Source organism: Falco peregrinus, chromosome 8 (assembly GCF_023634155.1).
Source record: "Falco peregrinus isolate bFalPer1 chromosome 8, bFalPer1.pri, whole genome shotgun sequence".
In the NCBI taxonomy this organism is placed as follows: domain Eukaryota; kingdom Metazoa; phylum Chordata; class Aves; order Falconiformes; family Falconidae; genus Falco; species Falco peregrinus.
The window spans coordinates 56,499,709-56,517,369 of record NC_073728.1 but is presented as its reverse complement, the minus strand read 5'-3'; the positions used below and the strand labels follow the sequence as shown (position 1 = coordinate 56,517,369).

The window sequence follows — 17,661 nt, the reverse complement described above, 5'->3', positions numbered from 1 at the left end:
CTCTGCACCCACATTTGCTTGCTGGTTTGTCATTTCACTACATTTACGGTTGACCAACTTGAAAGATTTCCCCTTTGGTCTGGAGGCCAGTCTCTTTAAAATATACAGTCCCAAAGGTATAAAGTGTTACAGGACAATTTGAAACCACTAGCCAGAGACACAAACCAAATAAATCCACATTTAAAGTAGCAATGCCAACCAATGAAAATGATATGCCTACCATGTTCCAGATAAGAAGGCGTACCTTCCGAGGGATCAAGTCTTCGAGCTCTCCGCCCGTGCTTGGAATTGTTGTGTACAAACATATTGTCCGACACTGCCAACACATGGCCATCAACATTGACTGTTGTAGACACCACGACCTGCAAGCACAAGAACAAAATGGAGGAAAATTTGGAGAGATATATGTATGTTTTTTAAGAAGCACAGAGTGTAATAAACTCAGTTAAATAAATAACAGCTGGGAGCTGTAGAAAATTGCATAGCTATTTCGCATAATAACTGGTGCTTATGCTGTACAAATCTAACAAGAGACGCTATTGATGAGTGGGTCTTTGGCATTGAAAGCTTTTGATGCAGTTTTAAGTCAAATTGCAGAGTTTGTAGCTGCATGGCAGACGGCACACTGTTAACCATCATTTTAACAAGAGGATCTTTATTAAGTGTTTTTTTCCCCTATATACAAGGGCAGCTGTGTTTCACCCTAAATTATCCTTCGGTTTCCATGCTGAAGTAGATAGAGCTGTTGACATTGCAAATGAGAATTGATTCAGAATAAAAGAAAACAAAAGTTATTTTGTGAAGCTGTAATGAGAGTTGTTGCATGCCTCCCCCCCTGCCCCCCCCCCCCCCCCCCCCCACTACTTTTCACTCAGTACAGTCACTACAGGTTGATGAACTCGCCCAAATTTCTCCTGAGCTCTATCTTAGGGAGTACATATAGGTATGTTTGTGTACACATGCATGCTTGACAGTGGGGTCTTGATGTGGAGAACACAACCCTATTCATCCAGCGTTAGAATTATTTGTATTTCTCAACTTATCTCAATGTCAACACCTGGGATCCGGTTTGAGACCAGGGGAGGGAGACAGAGAAGCAGTGCCCTGGAGGCAGGTTCCGACACTTCTGCTCCCCAGAGCAGCCAGGAGCAAGAGAGGAGCCAACTCAGTGGAGCCAAACAGGGAAGTGTTGGGTCCACAGCAGAAGACCCAATTGCTCAGGGCTGCCCAGAGGAACCTCTCACCCTTGAGGCTCAGCAAGCACCATCCTATAGGAAATCCCTGTTCAGGCTGAGGGCACCCAAGCCATGAACCATTGCGGAGGAAATGGGGGGATGCGTGAGGCGAGTCCCTGGCAGAGCCCAGAGCTCATCACACCAGGTCCCCTCCCACCCCACTCAGACCAAGCAACCTCATCGCCTCCTTGGCTTTCATTCAGCCACCCTCTCCCACAGCCTTTTCCCAACAAAGTATGGAATTCCCAGGGTTTTACCCCTGCCAAAGATCTGGCCTTCAGCTGGCTGCTGGTTTGCCAGGAGTCTGCACGCCTTCGAGAACTTCAACTAAAACAATAAGAAGAAATGACCTACACTTCTCCTTACATTAAACAGGGAAAGGGATTAAAAACTGAAACCCACAGAGATATGTTTATTCATGCGACCTCTTACAACCAAATATAATAATTGTCTGTTAATTGCAGTTTCAGCTCCCACCTCATGCTTCGACATGTGAAACAGCAATCAGCAGCTCCTGTTTAATCCACCTATTATGTTGACTAATTAACTTTGCTCGACAGTTTATTTCTTCCTCCATTATCAGCCCCTGTCAGCCGCAAGCACACTGCCGCAAAGGGGGACCTCAGCCCTTTTGATTGATCACCGATAGATTGACATGCAGATTAATTTAATTAGAATCACCTCACTTGAGAAATGAAAGACAATGGCAAGGGGGCTAATAGATCTGCTCTTATAATGAGGCAAGCCTCCAGAGCCACGGCAGAGGATTTCTGATTTATTTTGCTGAATTCCCCAGTCGCTCTGAAAGGCTCTCGCTTTAATTGTTCTTGGTTTTGAGAGGCTTTAGCCTCTGAAGAGGTGAAATGCTTTACAAGGATTGGCAAACATTGCTTCAACTCTCTCAGGAAGCTGCTGCCTCTCAAAGTTGGTCAAATGGGGACACTTAAAGGATCGCTTACAACAATTCAATTTCATCATTTGAATTGGATCTAAAAAAAAAAGTTAAAGAAAAAAAATTCCATCTATTTCTCACCACCAATTAACATGCTCAAAAATATAAAGTAAGCAAAGCTGCTAAACTGCCCATAGCTAATCCTGAAGTCTTTGTCTTTAAAAAGAGGAATACAAAAGAGAGTAGATTACATCTAAAGGATCCTAAAACCCTCTGACAGAATGGCATTCCAGGCAATAGATTTTTGTGCATGTTTTAAGTGAAAGATATTAAAATACAGAATAAATGATTCCAGAGCTCTTACAGATGGAAATTTGGGAAAAAGAAAGCACCAAACACTACAGGTAAGTTTTTCTGAAATCAAACTAAAGGGGAAAAAAACCCAAGCCCTATATATAAAATTCCAAAAGGGATTTCAAAAGTAATTTATCCAATGCATTCCTTAGGGATAGAATAAAGTTTATGATATTTTCAATAAAATATGATCTTATAGTAAGTGGCTTAGGGTTTGCAATCTTATTTGTGCACTTGCAACTATTATCAATTCTTTGCAACTGGGATTTTGAGCCACCAAATCCTTAGCTGGCATTGCCTGTCATAGCTCCATGATTTATGCCAGCTCCTTATCTTCTATGGGTCTGCTTAGATGCATATGAAAATTAACATTATTACAATTAATAACAATGGCTACAACGTAAAATATTTTCCCCAATCCTAAAGCCATATAGGGACACACAGATTTCCCATTGAAGCTGATCAATACTGTGCTGAAATCTGAACTTTTGGATGCTTCTAGAAATAGGATTCCAGAAAAATAATGGCTCACAAGTAATAATAGCAAGGTAAGCCTCAAACCTGTGAAAGCTGTATACACCAGTAGCTGTCTCTATACATGCACCTTTCTAGGGAAGAACTTGAGGAAACAATCCTAGTGAGGTCAGTTTCATGTGAGTAGAAATCTACATTTAATTTTCCCCCTCTCAGGTTTCTGAAACTGTTGATGCAACATATTTTGAATTACTTAACAGTGCCTTCCTACCTGCCTCCTGAACAGAGTTTGATTTACTACAAAGAGACCACATTGGTGTGGTTCTTCAGCGTCGTTAGCAGAAGCAACTATAAAAGGAATCCCCAAGAGAAACTGTTTCTAGTCTCAGGAAATGCAGGGGGAAAAAAAAAAAAAAAAAGTGGTTACTTTTATGTATCTGTCTGGAAAAAAAATGATTATTCATAGTGCACCTGTAAGAAGCAGTACATGCTTACTACTCAATTCTTTAAATGCAAAATATCATTAATACAGGAATGCTGAACCAACACTGCACTAACGAAATATTATTGTCCCTGATGATTAACAGAGAAAAAATACACCTTGAATATTGTGTGCCACAGTTACATACTTGGATTGCTACAGAGCACTTACATACTTACAGGTTCTACTCATATTTTTTAATCTAAAAAAATACTACACTCTTCTCATTTTGATTTTGAAACAACTGGGATATGTTCAAGTTAAAGCACATGCTAAAACTAATTTGTGGAGAAATCATAAAATTAGGGGGAGGGGAAAGCCAAAGTATATGTGGAATGGGCACCGAGGCATCCTAAAACACACACCATAGCAAGAGGGAAAGGCACACTACAGTTTAATAAATGATTAATGAGGTGCTGACACATTAATGTAAGCACAGGGACAACCAGGCCTGCCAAATCTCAAACCTTTCCAAATTTTGTCAACAAAACACAGTTTTAATTTGGGACAGGCAAACATGGAAAATGATTTTGAGCTTTAGCTTTAGCCCTTCATAGATTTCGAATTTAAATCCTGTATCAACACCAGGCAGACAGAGGTATGAAAGAAACACACCAGTTTACAACTTTCTTCAATGAAGTTGGCACTATCAACTGCATTAACGTATCATGGCTCTGTGAATTGTTCTGCCTGCCATTAAATAGTTCAGTTTGTGAATACTTTGGGCTTAGTTAAAAAAAAAAATAAAGAAATATTCAGACACCAGGAGCCTGGAGATCAAGCTATTTATCCACGTTTAGCACTCGACCTGTTTATTTGTTATAGTACTTCACCTAATATATCAAAATTAAGCATTGCATGACTCCTCATTTTTAACCACAGCCCATTAAGCTTTGCTAACTGATTAAGACATAGCATGTTCCTTGTGCTTTCAATTTTCTCCAATGTATGGTGAGGGATCTGATATTTTTGTGATGTCCCCAACATCTAGCGGCAAAGGCAGAAAAAATCTGATTAAGACTATTTTCAGGTTTGAAGCTTGTTGCCAACATTAAAGTAACTCCACCATTTGCTGCTCCTCTGAAAGCTCTGCAGAAACAGCCAGAGCAACATCTTTATTTCCATCACCACTTGGTGACCTCTTTCTACAATGTGTTGACTTCTTTAGTCTAGTAACTAAAAATCACTCTCAATTTAACAAGACACTTAAAAAGGTGCCTAACTTAAAGCACATAAGTACAACACATTCAGTAATTTTGCTCACGTGCTCAAGGACAGGCTGGGCACTTAATTACCTTGTTGAATTGGGCCACAGCTCTCACAGCTATTTTCCAGCCTCTCTTTTTTTTGTTTCCCCTTTCCCTTCTCTGGGGATGGAGCCTTGTATGTCCAAATTCCATTATCTGGGATTCATGAAGCGTCATCTCTGTCTCTTATGCAAATTTGCAGTAAGACACAAGTGGCTTCATTTCAAGCATGAGTGGCAGCATCCCATGGAGGCAAACTAGCAGCCTAGGCCGAGGAAGAAGTTGTGGTAACAGAATGAAACAGCATGGCAATTTCTAACTGACTTTCAAGGTTTTCATAATAAATGAATGTTTGGGGGTTTATGCAGTGACTCAGTCTGAAAAGTTTCCTCTAAATTAAAACTTGACATGTGTCAGTTTGCAAGCAGTTGTGTTAAAACAAGAACAAGATAACTAGGGCACCTGGGTTTCATTAATTACAATAACATACAAAACTGTTTAGGTTGTATAAACGAGTTTTTAGTGCTGAAAAATAAAATCTGTGTCGAGTTCACTCATGTTACTGTCTACTTGGTAGTATTATTATTACCAATAATTGGGGCACTACAGCCCATCCCACTGATACTGATGACTTATTGTGATGAAGAATACAAAACTAGACTGAGCATTTGCTCCATGGGGTTTCTGGAATAAAAAGGATAGGCTGGACAAAGGTGACAATACCTCATATCACCAAATGTTTTGTGCAGCTGGGCTGATGAAACACAGATTAAATGATTTTCTCAAGGACAAGCAAAGAGTCTGTAGCAAGTTGCAAACTCAACTGTCTTGAATGCCTGCACAGTACTTGACTTCTCTCTGTCTCCTTCTGCTAATAGAGACATAACTAATGCAGCCAGGGCCAGCACTGCTCCAACACACACTTTTGCTGGCACTTGACACTACTCCAGTTGTCACATGCCTGGACATCTCAGACATACAGAGAAATGTATTTCCTTCCAAGCCCACAAATGCTTTTATATTAGGCTTTTTACACTACTATATTTGCACGCAAAGTTCAGGATAAAACTTCCTAATTGATTTCTATATATGAGTCCGAATGAAGTTTCACACACAGGTCACCCGAACCAAGATATAATCTGCCACTTTCCTGTACTTTCTTAACCTCTCTTATACCATATGGTAATCAGACAATTCCCTACTGAAGGAAAAAAATATAAAACCTACTAAGAAAGGAAATTTTCTGCAAGGCCAGTCCTTAGTGCAAGACTTGTGTCCCTGGCCCTTCACTGTTTCTCCTACGAAAACCATACCTGCATTCTAACAACTCCTGGCAACTTTTGGGGACTGATGAATGAGGGACCACAGCCAAAAGATGGACAAATCTCTGGGCAGCTTAACAGTCCAGCACAGACAGGGGAATGAAGTAAAGGAAGGGAAAGTCTCCTTTTGTGTGTATGTAAAATGAGTTATGTCAGTATTTCAAAAGTATCTGGAAATACCTTACTCTTATGGCTTTTAATCGGAACTTTGACATAACTATTAGAGACCTTATAAGTCACTGGCAACTTTTCAAAGCTAGCTGATAGCAAACCTTCCACTGACTTCACAGGGGCCCAGATTTCTTTCAGTTTCTATACAGCATTGTATCAAACATCTATGTGTATCATATCATTGAGATATGCTTGGTCCTTTTCATCCTAAGAAACGATAGATGAAGCCTGGTCTCTAGAGTCTGGCTGTCTTATTTTAAGAAGTCTATTGCTAAAAGAGCAACAAGTTCAAAATAAATTAAAAAAAAAGAAGAAAAAAAAAAGAAAAGAAAAGAAACAAAAGCAGCTATTGTAAAACAATAAGCCTGGGCACTTAACAGAATGCTACAAGCTTCAATACAACCCTGTATTATAGTATGAGTGTTTCGCTTGGCTGAAAGTGATTAATTTCTTGAAAATGCTAAGGTCACACTAATTGACATGACCTGCGTAATTAAGCAGTCTCTGTTTACACACGGAAAGCTCAACTGCTGTGAAGCTGGGTTTGTATGACAGAATGTCTTTACAAGTCAAGAGATCAACAACCTTTCCTATGTCTTACCTACTCGCCGACACAGGCTCCTGATTGCTGTTCTGAGAGAACATGCAAAGGCATTACCATATGAAAATCAGCCTCAAGGCTGGACGAGCACAAACCCAGCAGAGTGCACATGTTGTGAAGCAAACTCTGACAGGCCCCAGGGGTGACTGCTTGGCCTAAATCCCTGTGCTGGTGTGAGTCCTTTTTCCACTTTCTCTTACAATGATAACGCCCTCTTGAACCACATAAGAAACATGACGGAGGGAGGAGTGATGGTGTGAGAAGCTGAGGGCTCTGCCATGCTAATGCTAGCTCTTATACTGATTAATTTAATCCCTGTGGCCACATCTCCTCACTTCTGCACTTCTAAGCTCAGAGGGCAAATAACACCCTTCTGCCTTCCAGCACTGTTGCAATTAAACAGTTCAATAACAGACATATGTTCTACATATAAATAATATTCCCATTTACATAGCATTTAGCACTTTTATTTAAGTGTGACAATGCTGGAAAAGAAGCACAAAGGTCCTGAGCTACTGCAGAGAGCAGCCATCTTTTGGAGTTGTCTTCTTCCAGTGACCCATGTAGTCTATGGTCAAATCTCCTGTTTCTTTTTCAGAACCCTGAGGCCAGTCCCCACTGACAGACTCTATCATAAACACTGCTCCCATCAAAAGAGAAGGTCCTTTGGCTCTCTACCCTGTATTTTTATTCAGCACATACGCAGGCAAAGCATTATTAGCACAGTCAAAGGACCACACCATCAGTAAAGGGGTTGGAGCAGCTATTTCCCAGCATTGCCACTACACCACTCTGAAGCCAGCACTGGGGAATGCAAGTGCAGAGCATCTTCCCAAGGGACAGTGTTGTACTTGATCCCAAAAGTAGTCGTGGCCATAGGTGTGTGTAGAATAAAAAAATGTCCTTGGCCATCTGAAGCTATGTTGATACTACAGTTCCCAAGCCCCACTGCCACATGCTGCAACAGTGGGGAAACAGCAGCCCAAAACATCCCAAGAAAGATACACCCAATGGTAGTTTTCTCCAAGTGCTGATTACAGGGATGGGTGGACCTTGATTCCATTGATACACATTTAGGAGTCTATAACATTGCTGAAGTATAGCTGCTGAAGTGTAGCCACAAACCTAATTTTATTCATTGCTCCTATACTGTCCTCTGCTTCTTCCAACAAACATGGTGCTCACTTAGTGTTTACATGAAAGCAACTAGTTCCCCAGGCAGAACAGAATATCTCAGAGCAGGGTAGCTCCATAACCTTAACAACAGTGAGGTCATTTTGATTTTTCCTTTTCATGCTTTCACTTCCCGTGGAGATGACATTATCTTCAAGAGTTCTCTTGTCCAAAGCAAGAAACCCCAACTACTTCCTGCCAATTCTGCTGTGACAAGAAGTCCTCAGGCAATATTCTGTGACCTTATGTTTTTAGCATCTTCCAGTGAATTACTAGGTTAGTTTGGGTCAAAGTACTTCTGTCCCTAACAGCTGCTGATTTTTAAAGGAGGAAGCGTGTCTGACTGACCTGGAATCGACGCATGTCTCGAGGGTTTCCTGCATTTTTTAGGCAATTTTGGTTACATTTGAGGAAAAATTTCAAGAAGAACCTGTGGAGAAAAAGAAATGGACATTAACATCTTATAAACAGTGCATAGTAGTACTACGTAACATCTGCACATTTGGTCCAACAAAGCCTTATTTACATTAGTATTCCCAACCAGACAAATCATCCCACTGACAGTCCAGAGGGAGCAGAGCTTGCACGGGCCCCAATCCAGCAAAATATGTAAGCATGTCCTAAACATTTAAGCATTAAATTAATAGATCTGTTGTGTCACAGACATTAAAGTTTGCAGAGTCAGTCCTTGTATCACGCTAAATGGCCAGCCTCACTGTGCCATCCATAGCAGCAAGGAGGTAAGAGACATATTTCAGCACAGCAAAAAGAGGACAGAAAAATGCCAGCCAAGAAATTTCCCTTGCACATAAATGGTGTTTTGTTTCACAAGTTTGCTGTCGTGGGCAAATTTTGATTTAATACAAAAATACTGAAAATGTTCCATACAGTTGAAATCTCCCTTCCACAATTAAACCCAGTTTGTGCATAAAATTCATGCTTAAATAGTGGTTAATGGGAGACCAAAACCCTGAGAGGAAAGGGGGGAAGGCTAGGTTAAAAGACTGACTTCATGGAAAAATGAAATATTTTCAATGCAGTCTATTTCCTGACCATACACAGTTCACTGAAGTAGCTATATGACCTTGACATATATCTCTAAGAAAAGACACTGCATTTTACAAAGCCAAAGAAAAAAGCAAACATTTCACTGAAAATATTTCCTTCAGTGTTATGCATCAGTGGACTGTAAACTCATAAAGACAAGTCAATGAATAATAGTGGGTCTCAGATTCCAGGCTTCCTCCCTGAGAGCCAAAGTTTATCAACATTTTGTCCAAAATAAACTAAAGACTAAGGTCTACTAAAGCTCAGCTGTGCAAAATTTAATCCTATAGCAAGTTTAAAACCTAGCACAACCAGACAGAGCAGCATTACAACTTGCAATAACCATCAGTTGACTAAGCAGAAGCTAATCTGACCTGTTTCTATATACAAAACGCAGGGTAGGGAATTGTCTGATCCTGGTTTACTTTTAATCAGAAAGTTAACTTTTGCAAGCTTCCATCTTTTAGCATCCAAACTGAATGCTAGGTCAGCAGAATTTGCACATACTGCCAGCAAGAAAGGCAAAATTGCAGGGTAAACAGCTTCAGAAAATCCTTTTTTGATGAGCAGCATTCTTTGCCCTGCTCTAGTTGTGATGCCACCGCTCAACAAGGCAAGTTTTGGTGCTTGTTCCTCTGTGCCAAGAAAATCATACTAGGCAAATGGCTGCAATGACAAATTGAAACTATCAGGGACTGTTTTCATTACAGAAAAGTGAGGTAATGAAGAGGATTATAAAATGTGATGCTTGGGATTATCAAGGACTGGATCTCCTGACCTAGGAAGTCCCTTCTAGACCTGTGCTTCTAAATAAGAAACAGCAATCAACATAAAATAAACAGCCGCCACACTTGAACAGGGGATTTGGAGACACCGTGTTTGTTTACGCTAAAATAAAGAGCAGTGTAAGCCATTACATTTTCTCATCAAGCAGGTTCTGATATTCAATAAGGGAAAGTTGGTGCTATTTGTTGTACATGTGTGTGTCTTTTTAAGCCTCTAATGGCCAGCTGTGACAGCCTGACTCAGATTGTGTAGAAGGAGCTGTCAGCACAAATCTTGGCATCTCGAATCCAGACAACTGCTTGCCACCAGGCGAGGGTTTGTACTCGTGCCAGAATGGATTTTGAGAGACAAGCAAATAGGGCATTAATTCCGCCAAAGAAAAACGAAAAGCGGGGAGAGTTCAGGATCTTACACTTCAGATGATGGCTTTCCTGTCAACAGCTCGTCATTTAGCTCATGAGCTATGAAGGGCACGGACATCAGATCCCTCTTGCCCTAAGCTGGCCCTGTCATGCGAAATGCTGGCAGGATCCAGAGACCACCCCTCCGCGCAAGATTGCTTGCTGAAATAAAAAGCCCAGCCATCTGTTGGGAGGCAAAGACATCCCTGTCAGCTGGCGCCTACAGCCTCGAACAGGCCCTTATGTGGCAAAACCTCTTGGAGCCACTTATGCTTTGGGGAGAAGCTGGCGCTGCTCCGGGTTTGCCAAGGGATTTTTGGTGGCTTTGCCAAGCACCAAGCTCAGCAGCTGCCCACTTGGTCTGCCGCAGCCCTAGAGGAACACCTAAGCCCTGAGGGGAGCTGGGACATGGAACAGTTAAAAATACCTGTGCTGAAAGGCAGTGTCAGCCATGCAAATGTGGGAAGCACCTTCCCCTTGTGGCTTTGCACAGCATGCAGGCGTGCTGGGCAGCAGAGGCTGGCAGGTTGACTCAAGGGCCCCCAAAGAGATGGAAAGCTCCTTGAGAAACTCTCCGCAGAAACACTGGGCCTTCCCTTCCCTTACAAATTCTGAGCTCACATCAGCTCAAAGGCTTGGAAAATCACTGTGAAATACAAGAGTTGGCTTTTGGGGTTCGCAAACTCTAACCCAAAGTTTTGAAGTCTGACTCCATTTGCACTGCGCTATCTCCACCAAATTCTACAGAAGTTTCACCAAAATAAACTGCAGAAGAAATGAAGCTCATCTATTTAAACCTACAAAAAAACCTCAGGCAGGCAAGCAAGCAAACAAAACTTCCTTTGAATTAAATCAACTACAGAAAAAAATTAACTTAAAATAACAGTATTTTCAGAGGAACTTTCAAGACCCCAAGCTTACACAGCCAAGTTCGCTCACTGCATTTTAAGTAAAAAATCACCAGTTTACAGAACATATTATGCCAAGTGCCATATTTTTATTCCATTGAAAGACAAAACAAACTATAGGCTGCACTTTGTTTTGGAACACACCAGAGCTGGAGTCCTCCTGGCTACGCAAAAGCATCTCATGATCATCTAGGCAAGCGCCAAGTGGCTCCTGAGCTGGCGTGGCACGAAGTGGCTGACGGTCTCCCCCTGCTTTGGCAGGAGGACAGACACGAACAGATTAAGACAAGGGTAGAGTGGAGCGGTTTGATTCATGGGGTTCAGCCCAGTCTCTCGGTTCCTGCTCTAAACCGCTTGTTCAGGTGCTGCCTTTACCTCGAGTCCGGTCCTGCCAACCTTGCTCATTAGCAACACTTCACTCTGCAAATATTTCAGATCAAGATTGACAGGACTGGTCCAGGAGAAGTGCCAATGGAGCTGAGCTCTTTGTAAGCACAAACCTCCATCTCCGTTTGTTTGCATCTAACTTCTTTACAGTGGGTTATTTTTTTCAGTTCTAACTTTCTCTGCACTTGGCAGGGCTGTATAGCATTAATACTAACCACAGAGGATATATAGCATTAATACTAACCACTGGGGTCTGAAATTCATTCCCAAGATGAAAAAAATGTGCAAAACACAGGAGTGTCAATAAAATCTTCAATAAAATCTTCGACTTTCACTCTCTCCAAACTTATGTGATTGCTGAACACCAGCTCTTCTGCCACACAAGACTCAGTCATCAATTATACTTATTGCTACCACTGAAGGTTTATTTTTTTGCATGAATCCAGCTAAACATATTTTCTGACTCCCTTCCTGGCTACTAACATTCCTGGTGTGAAAGGCATTTGTGCGTAAGGAGCAGAGAAGCACCAGCCAGTTCCATGTGAGCCAGCTCAGGTCCAGAAACACAGAAACTTTTTCAAAGCGTTTGGATTTACTGACTTGCATTGCTATTAAATCAAAGGACTCCATGCTTCACCCCTTATCCCACAGAGACACGGCTGGATGGCATGGGAGTGCAGTTTTGGAGAAAGCAAGTTATTTATAGGTAACATTTAGGTATGCTGAGATACAGCTCAGTGCAGGCTGCAAAAACTACTCAAGGAGTGAAGTTGCTGAGCAGTTAACCTGTGCCATGGCACCATATTACCACAAATCTTTAGGTAACTGCAAGGACCAGTGTAGAAAGACACCCTCCAGCTAAATACAGGCCTCCAGTCTGAATCAGGCCCCAAATGAACATGAACTTCTGTCTGCCAGGCAGAAGCTCTAACAAATGGGGTATTGGCTCTTCTGGGAGTATTCTCTCCTCTTCTCACAACTCAATAGAAAATTCGGGTTTGGAGATGATTTTTTTCCTAACAAAACTGCTGCATTCCCCAAAAGACTTTGATGTCAGCAGGACTAGGCTCTCACCATTACCCTCTACTCTCTGCTAGTGAGGGACTTGTACCCCAGCCCAGCCTGAGTTCCCTGGTTGCCTTTGCTGTCTTCCTGTCCTGCTACACAGAAGTCCTGACACTGGCTCCCTCCTTGCTCCTGTTCCTTCCATCCTCTGTTTCCCCTCGTTCAGCTGAAGGATCTAGCGAGCATGCTACAGCTCGAGGTCACTCCACCTGGATAAAATACTCCCTGCCGTTCATGTCTAGCTATCTTGTCCACCACACTCCAAACCCTTTGGGTTTGTGTAATACCCTCCCCTGCAGCATCCCTCTCTTTGTCACTACTACCTGCCACAGTGATTTAAATTAAATAAATACACATCAGGAACAGAAATACTAGTAATAAAGATGTAATAGCATTTTGCTCTCCTACTTTTCTTGCCCCTACAAATTAATACCATGTTTATTAAAAATAAACAAAGAGTTAAATTAGAGCAAGCAAGCTCTGACATGATCTAGGTTGGGTCTCCTGTCACTTCCCTGAAGGAAATTTAAAGGAACTCAAACACGAAGGCTTAGCAGTAGGATTTGCTTGCCATTGCCACAATAAATATGTCTGTGGAAGGAGAAAAAAATAGTTGGAAAGAAGACCTGCTGAATTCCTAATGCTGAAGAAAAGCTTGTTTGTTCCCAATACATTGGAGAAGTTGTTCAAGAACAGTTCACCCATGTGAAAATACGACAGCTGTCATGCTGCCAAGGTCAGCCAGACCAGTGGCTATCCAGAAAGTGAGTGCCGGTTATACAACTTAAACCTGGCTAGGGCAAACAAAATTGACAAAATGCACCTTTTCTGAGGTATAAACACATTTGATAGAAGAGGGCAACTTTAGACTCCCAGATAAAGCACAGCAGTAAGTATACATGGGTTTGCAAATTTAGTAAAACCAAAATACATGGGCCAGTGCAATAATTAGCAACTGTCCATCAGATAAAAGGATTGCATGCCCATTCTGTATGACATACCAATTCAGCAGAGTACTAAATATGTGCATAAATTTAAATACACAAGCAGTACTGATGGAGACAAAGGTACTACTCACATACTTCAGTACCTCACAGAACCAGCCCTGCTGTCAGCCTATCTGCTTTCTTTGGTTGTCCTCCCAGCAGAAAAGGATGCTGGGGATGTGATACGGCAAATACAGTTGTCTCAAATAACATCTGACGGGTAATTTTATTTCTGGTGAAAACTTGGCATATCAAAAAATACTGAAGCCAATATAGGGGTGAGTCCACAGGTCACCAAGAGACAGACAGTACATGCACTTCAGTAATTTCATTTGCTTCTTCAGGTTTTTCTGGGCACTTTTCACACACTTCTCTCTTTCTCAGTCAGTAACTTCTGCTACTTCTACTGGTTACTAGATCCAGTTAGTAATATGCCACTAAAATAAAAATATAGGTAAAATGCATTGTTTAATGTAATTTTGTTTGGAAAAGTAAATTATCAAAATGTAGAAATGTCCCTTTAGAATTTTCAGAAGGACAAAGCTCACTTTTTTTTCCCTTTCATGTTGACTCTTCTTATCAATACTCCTATTGTACAAAGGAAAATTCCCAACTTTTTTAAAAAATTAAGCTAAAATAAAGCATCTATTTTTTCTTGAACAACTATTTATTCAATTTTTCAACATTTTTAAACTTTACTGGAAGGAAGCACTTTTTTATTCCACTTTGCCAGAGAAAATTTGTCAAAATAATGGAATTTCCTACACTATAGAAAATCTGAACTTAGCACAGCTCTACTAATAACTGCAGAAAAAGGAGGGGGAAAATTCCTTAGCATTTTAGGTATGAAGATTCCCATTTACTAACAAGTCTACTGTTGCAAAGTTTTATTTCTGGGTTGGTTTGTTTTGTGGATTTTTTCTTCACAGACCTTTTCACATACAACTAACTAGTCATGTCAGGTATTCTATTCACAAAAGAAAAATTAAGACTTACACTGATATTTACCAGTGTGAGGCTGTACATAGAAATCAAACATAAGCACAGGGAAAACTTCCTATTACCCACATGTTCACAGCTGGATTTTACTTGGCTCTTTAGTCAATAAACAGCAGTAGCTACCTTTTGTGGCATTTTTACAACAGGAAATTTATTCTGCAGAAGAGAAATTAAACACCAGATACAGCCATCTAACTCTCTTCTAAACATAACTTTGAGTTGTCAAACATCCTAATTACGGAAAAAAAGAAAAAAAATATCCCAAATCTGCTCTCCCTGGATTCGGTGTTCTCACTGATTTAAAATGGAAGCAGAATCAGACCTGTATTTTGCATTTACGGGATGCTAAACAATTCACTAAAAACAAAATAAAAAAGCCGAAACCAAAATCCTGGAATATTATTTATTTTACTAGCAAACATATACCTTCCTCCTGAACCGCAGAAAAGGTCCAAGAAAGGCAACGTGGCACAGAGAATAAGCCTCAAGCAGTCAGAGTCTATTGCCTGAGATTCTTCAGGCAATGCCATAATAATAGAAACAGAATAGTCTACATTATTTTTGTGACTTGCTCTGACTCCTGGAGCCAGCATTGCCAGGGTTTGGTACTATCAATACAGTAAATATTCAGCTCAGCACAGCAAATAGCTGAGGAGGCATCCACATAATCACCAAATCAGAAGGTAGGACTGCCCAAAACAGCCTTAAATTACTCATTGCTCACTCCAGCAAGTGTTCCCAGTCACTTTTCCTCAGGTCTGTGCGTTCTGCACAGTGAAGCACAGCATATCAATTTTTCATCTTGCATCTTCTGGACTTCTCTCGCTTTCTGATACTGAGTTATAATGCATCAGAGAAATTTCGAGTAGTTTGGGAAAGTCTGTTTGGCATTTTCTCCCATGAGTGAGTTAAAATCCCAGAGAGACTGTTTTTGGTTTCTTCTCCCAGACTTTTAATAACAAAAGAAAGAGATAACACCACCAAAAAAACAACATCACAAAACAGAATTAAAAATAGTCCTGAGGCAGGCTGGAGTGCTCAGTTTTCTGTAATTTAATTTTGCCCCCGGGTGTGACTTTTTAATATTTTTTTTTCTTAAAGTAGTGAAAATCTGAATTTTCTTGTATCTCCTTATTTGTGCCCATCTCCATGATCTAAAGTTTTTATTAAATTTGAACCACAGCTACCTTCCAATCACCAAAAAAAAAAAAAAAAAAGCTGGAAGGAGTTTATGCCATCTGTGTACATAAACCCATAGTATTTGGTTTATGACAGCTAGATGCAAGACAACTGAACATACGCACATCCTTTACACTATACTGACACTAAGAGCACTGTGTGATAAGCTGTGAGCGCACGCACGCCCGTGCCCCACGCACAGCTCCGGTTGTGTGTGTGTTTACACAGCACAGAAGCCTCCCAGCTCTGCCTTTCTTTGCACGCTCCAAATCACAGACTGCTCCTTACGAGCTGATGGGACAGTGCTTTAGCTGAAATTGTGACAGACTTTCCAGCATCAGAGTGCTCTACTATCAAGTGAGTACAGTCACATAACCAATAGAACTTATCGTTATCTATTTAGTAAAAAGGCCCAATACTAAATCGATTCGTTTCCGTTTAGATACTTTTCCCTTTGCTCTTTCCCCATGTCACTCCTGTTTCACCCCTCAAATATGAGGATATAAAAGCAGGATAACTATTTTTATTTTTTACTGAAGATGCTAGACTTATTGGGAAAAAAATACAAACCAGCTCTGCGGTCTGTCATAGTTCACACAATGCCACTGAATTAGCAGCCCTTCCAGAGTCATACTTTTGCTAAAAGAACCTCTGTTCATTGTAAGTGATGACAGATAACAGCATTACTGTTATTGTAATACGATATCAGTATTCGGTTGCCTACTACCTCAAGGTAAACTACTGTAACCTTAGCATGGTTACCAAAAAGCATCAGCAGTATCAAAGTCATAGCGTGTCAGAGCGCAGTGTTAATCCAGCCATCTGAAGCTGTTTTCCTCACAGCAGGCATGGGACCCTAAAACTTATCACATTGAGCTGAGGGTGCTGATGACATACTTCTTTCATCAGCTTACTGAGAAAGTTATAAAGATTGACATGGTAAATATTTCATGTGTGGGAAACACATTTCCCACCTGTCCCTGGATCAGGCACATGTAATCACCTGCATGTAAAATTGTGTGCAACCTGCCTACACATACAATAATTAACGATTCCTCAAATAACCCGACACCAATAATACCCTTAAGTAACAGTGATGCACCAGTGCCATCATCCAAATCTGCAAAACCCAGAGGGTCAGGCTATTCAAAGGACATGTGTGCGCAGCGCACCTCCTGGCCCGTCTGAGCTTCTACAGCACTGAGAAACGTTCTGCACAAATAGAGGTGGAGTGCTACTCAAAATCCGTCTGAACAGATGTATCCTTGAATGTCTACACTGGGTGGAGGCATTACATTACAACGGTGTTACCTCCCCAGACCTGGCTCAGAACCTGCTCCATTTTGTTCTCAAGATTTTTTTTCTTTTTTTCTTTTAAGTGGAAGATGCTTAATGTTAGAAAAAGCCAGGAGGTCTGCTCAGCCTGATATGGAAATTATTTTCAACCAGATTTATATGCAGGACTGATGGCCTGAAGAGAGAGAAATGTAAATAAGAGATGGGACAGCATCCTTCTTTTCAATAACCAGTAGTATACGACAATAATGAACCAGAAGCACATAAGAAATTAAGAAAGTGATTATTGAGTTCATTCATGTATCAAAATCATTATAAATACACAATTCAAGGAACTTCCAGCCCCAGAGAGATGTAACAGAAACTTAGCACACATGCTGAAGTATGCCCATGAGATGCTGACTCTGTGCAAACTCGGGGGCTCTCAGCTGCAGCTGCTCCACTGCCTTGGGATCATTGCCAGCAAGACAGACACTGCAAGACCGTGGGATTTACTGCTGGGATGACACCCCAGGCTCAGCTTTTGCATCACCAAATCCTCAGCAGAACTGCAAAAGCAATGGACAACTTAGAAATGCAACTATAAATCTCCTGTCCGCACAGTCCTGCTATGAAAAATAGCGGAACTTACCTCACCTGACCCATCTCAGTAATTAC

At 41.1% G+C, this 17,661-nt stretch overlaps 1 protein-coding gene across 9 annotated transcripts in view; it reads right to left on the bottom strand.

The window, feature by feature from the left end:
- EBF1 (EBF transcription factor 1) overlaps positions 1-17,661 on the bottom strand; it is a 283,485-nt gene that overhangs the window by 98,274 nt on the left and 167,550 nt on the right. For 5 of the 9 annotated variants that reach the window (XM_055812620.1, XM_055812621.1, XM_055812624.1 and 2 more), the window contains exons 7-8: positions 8,299-8,380; positions 221-362 (exon numbers count right to left, since the gene is read on the bottom strand). In XM_055812620.1, coding sequence (XP_055668595.1) covers positions 221-362; positions 8,299-8,380 — 224 coding nt within the window. The remainder of the gene's footprint in view (positions 1-220; positions 363-8,298; positions 8,381-17,661) is intronic. The other 4 variants (XM_055812622.1, XM_055812623.1, XM_055812627.1 and 1 more) reach the window with 1 other exon arrangement.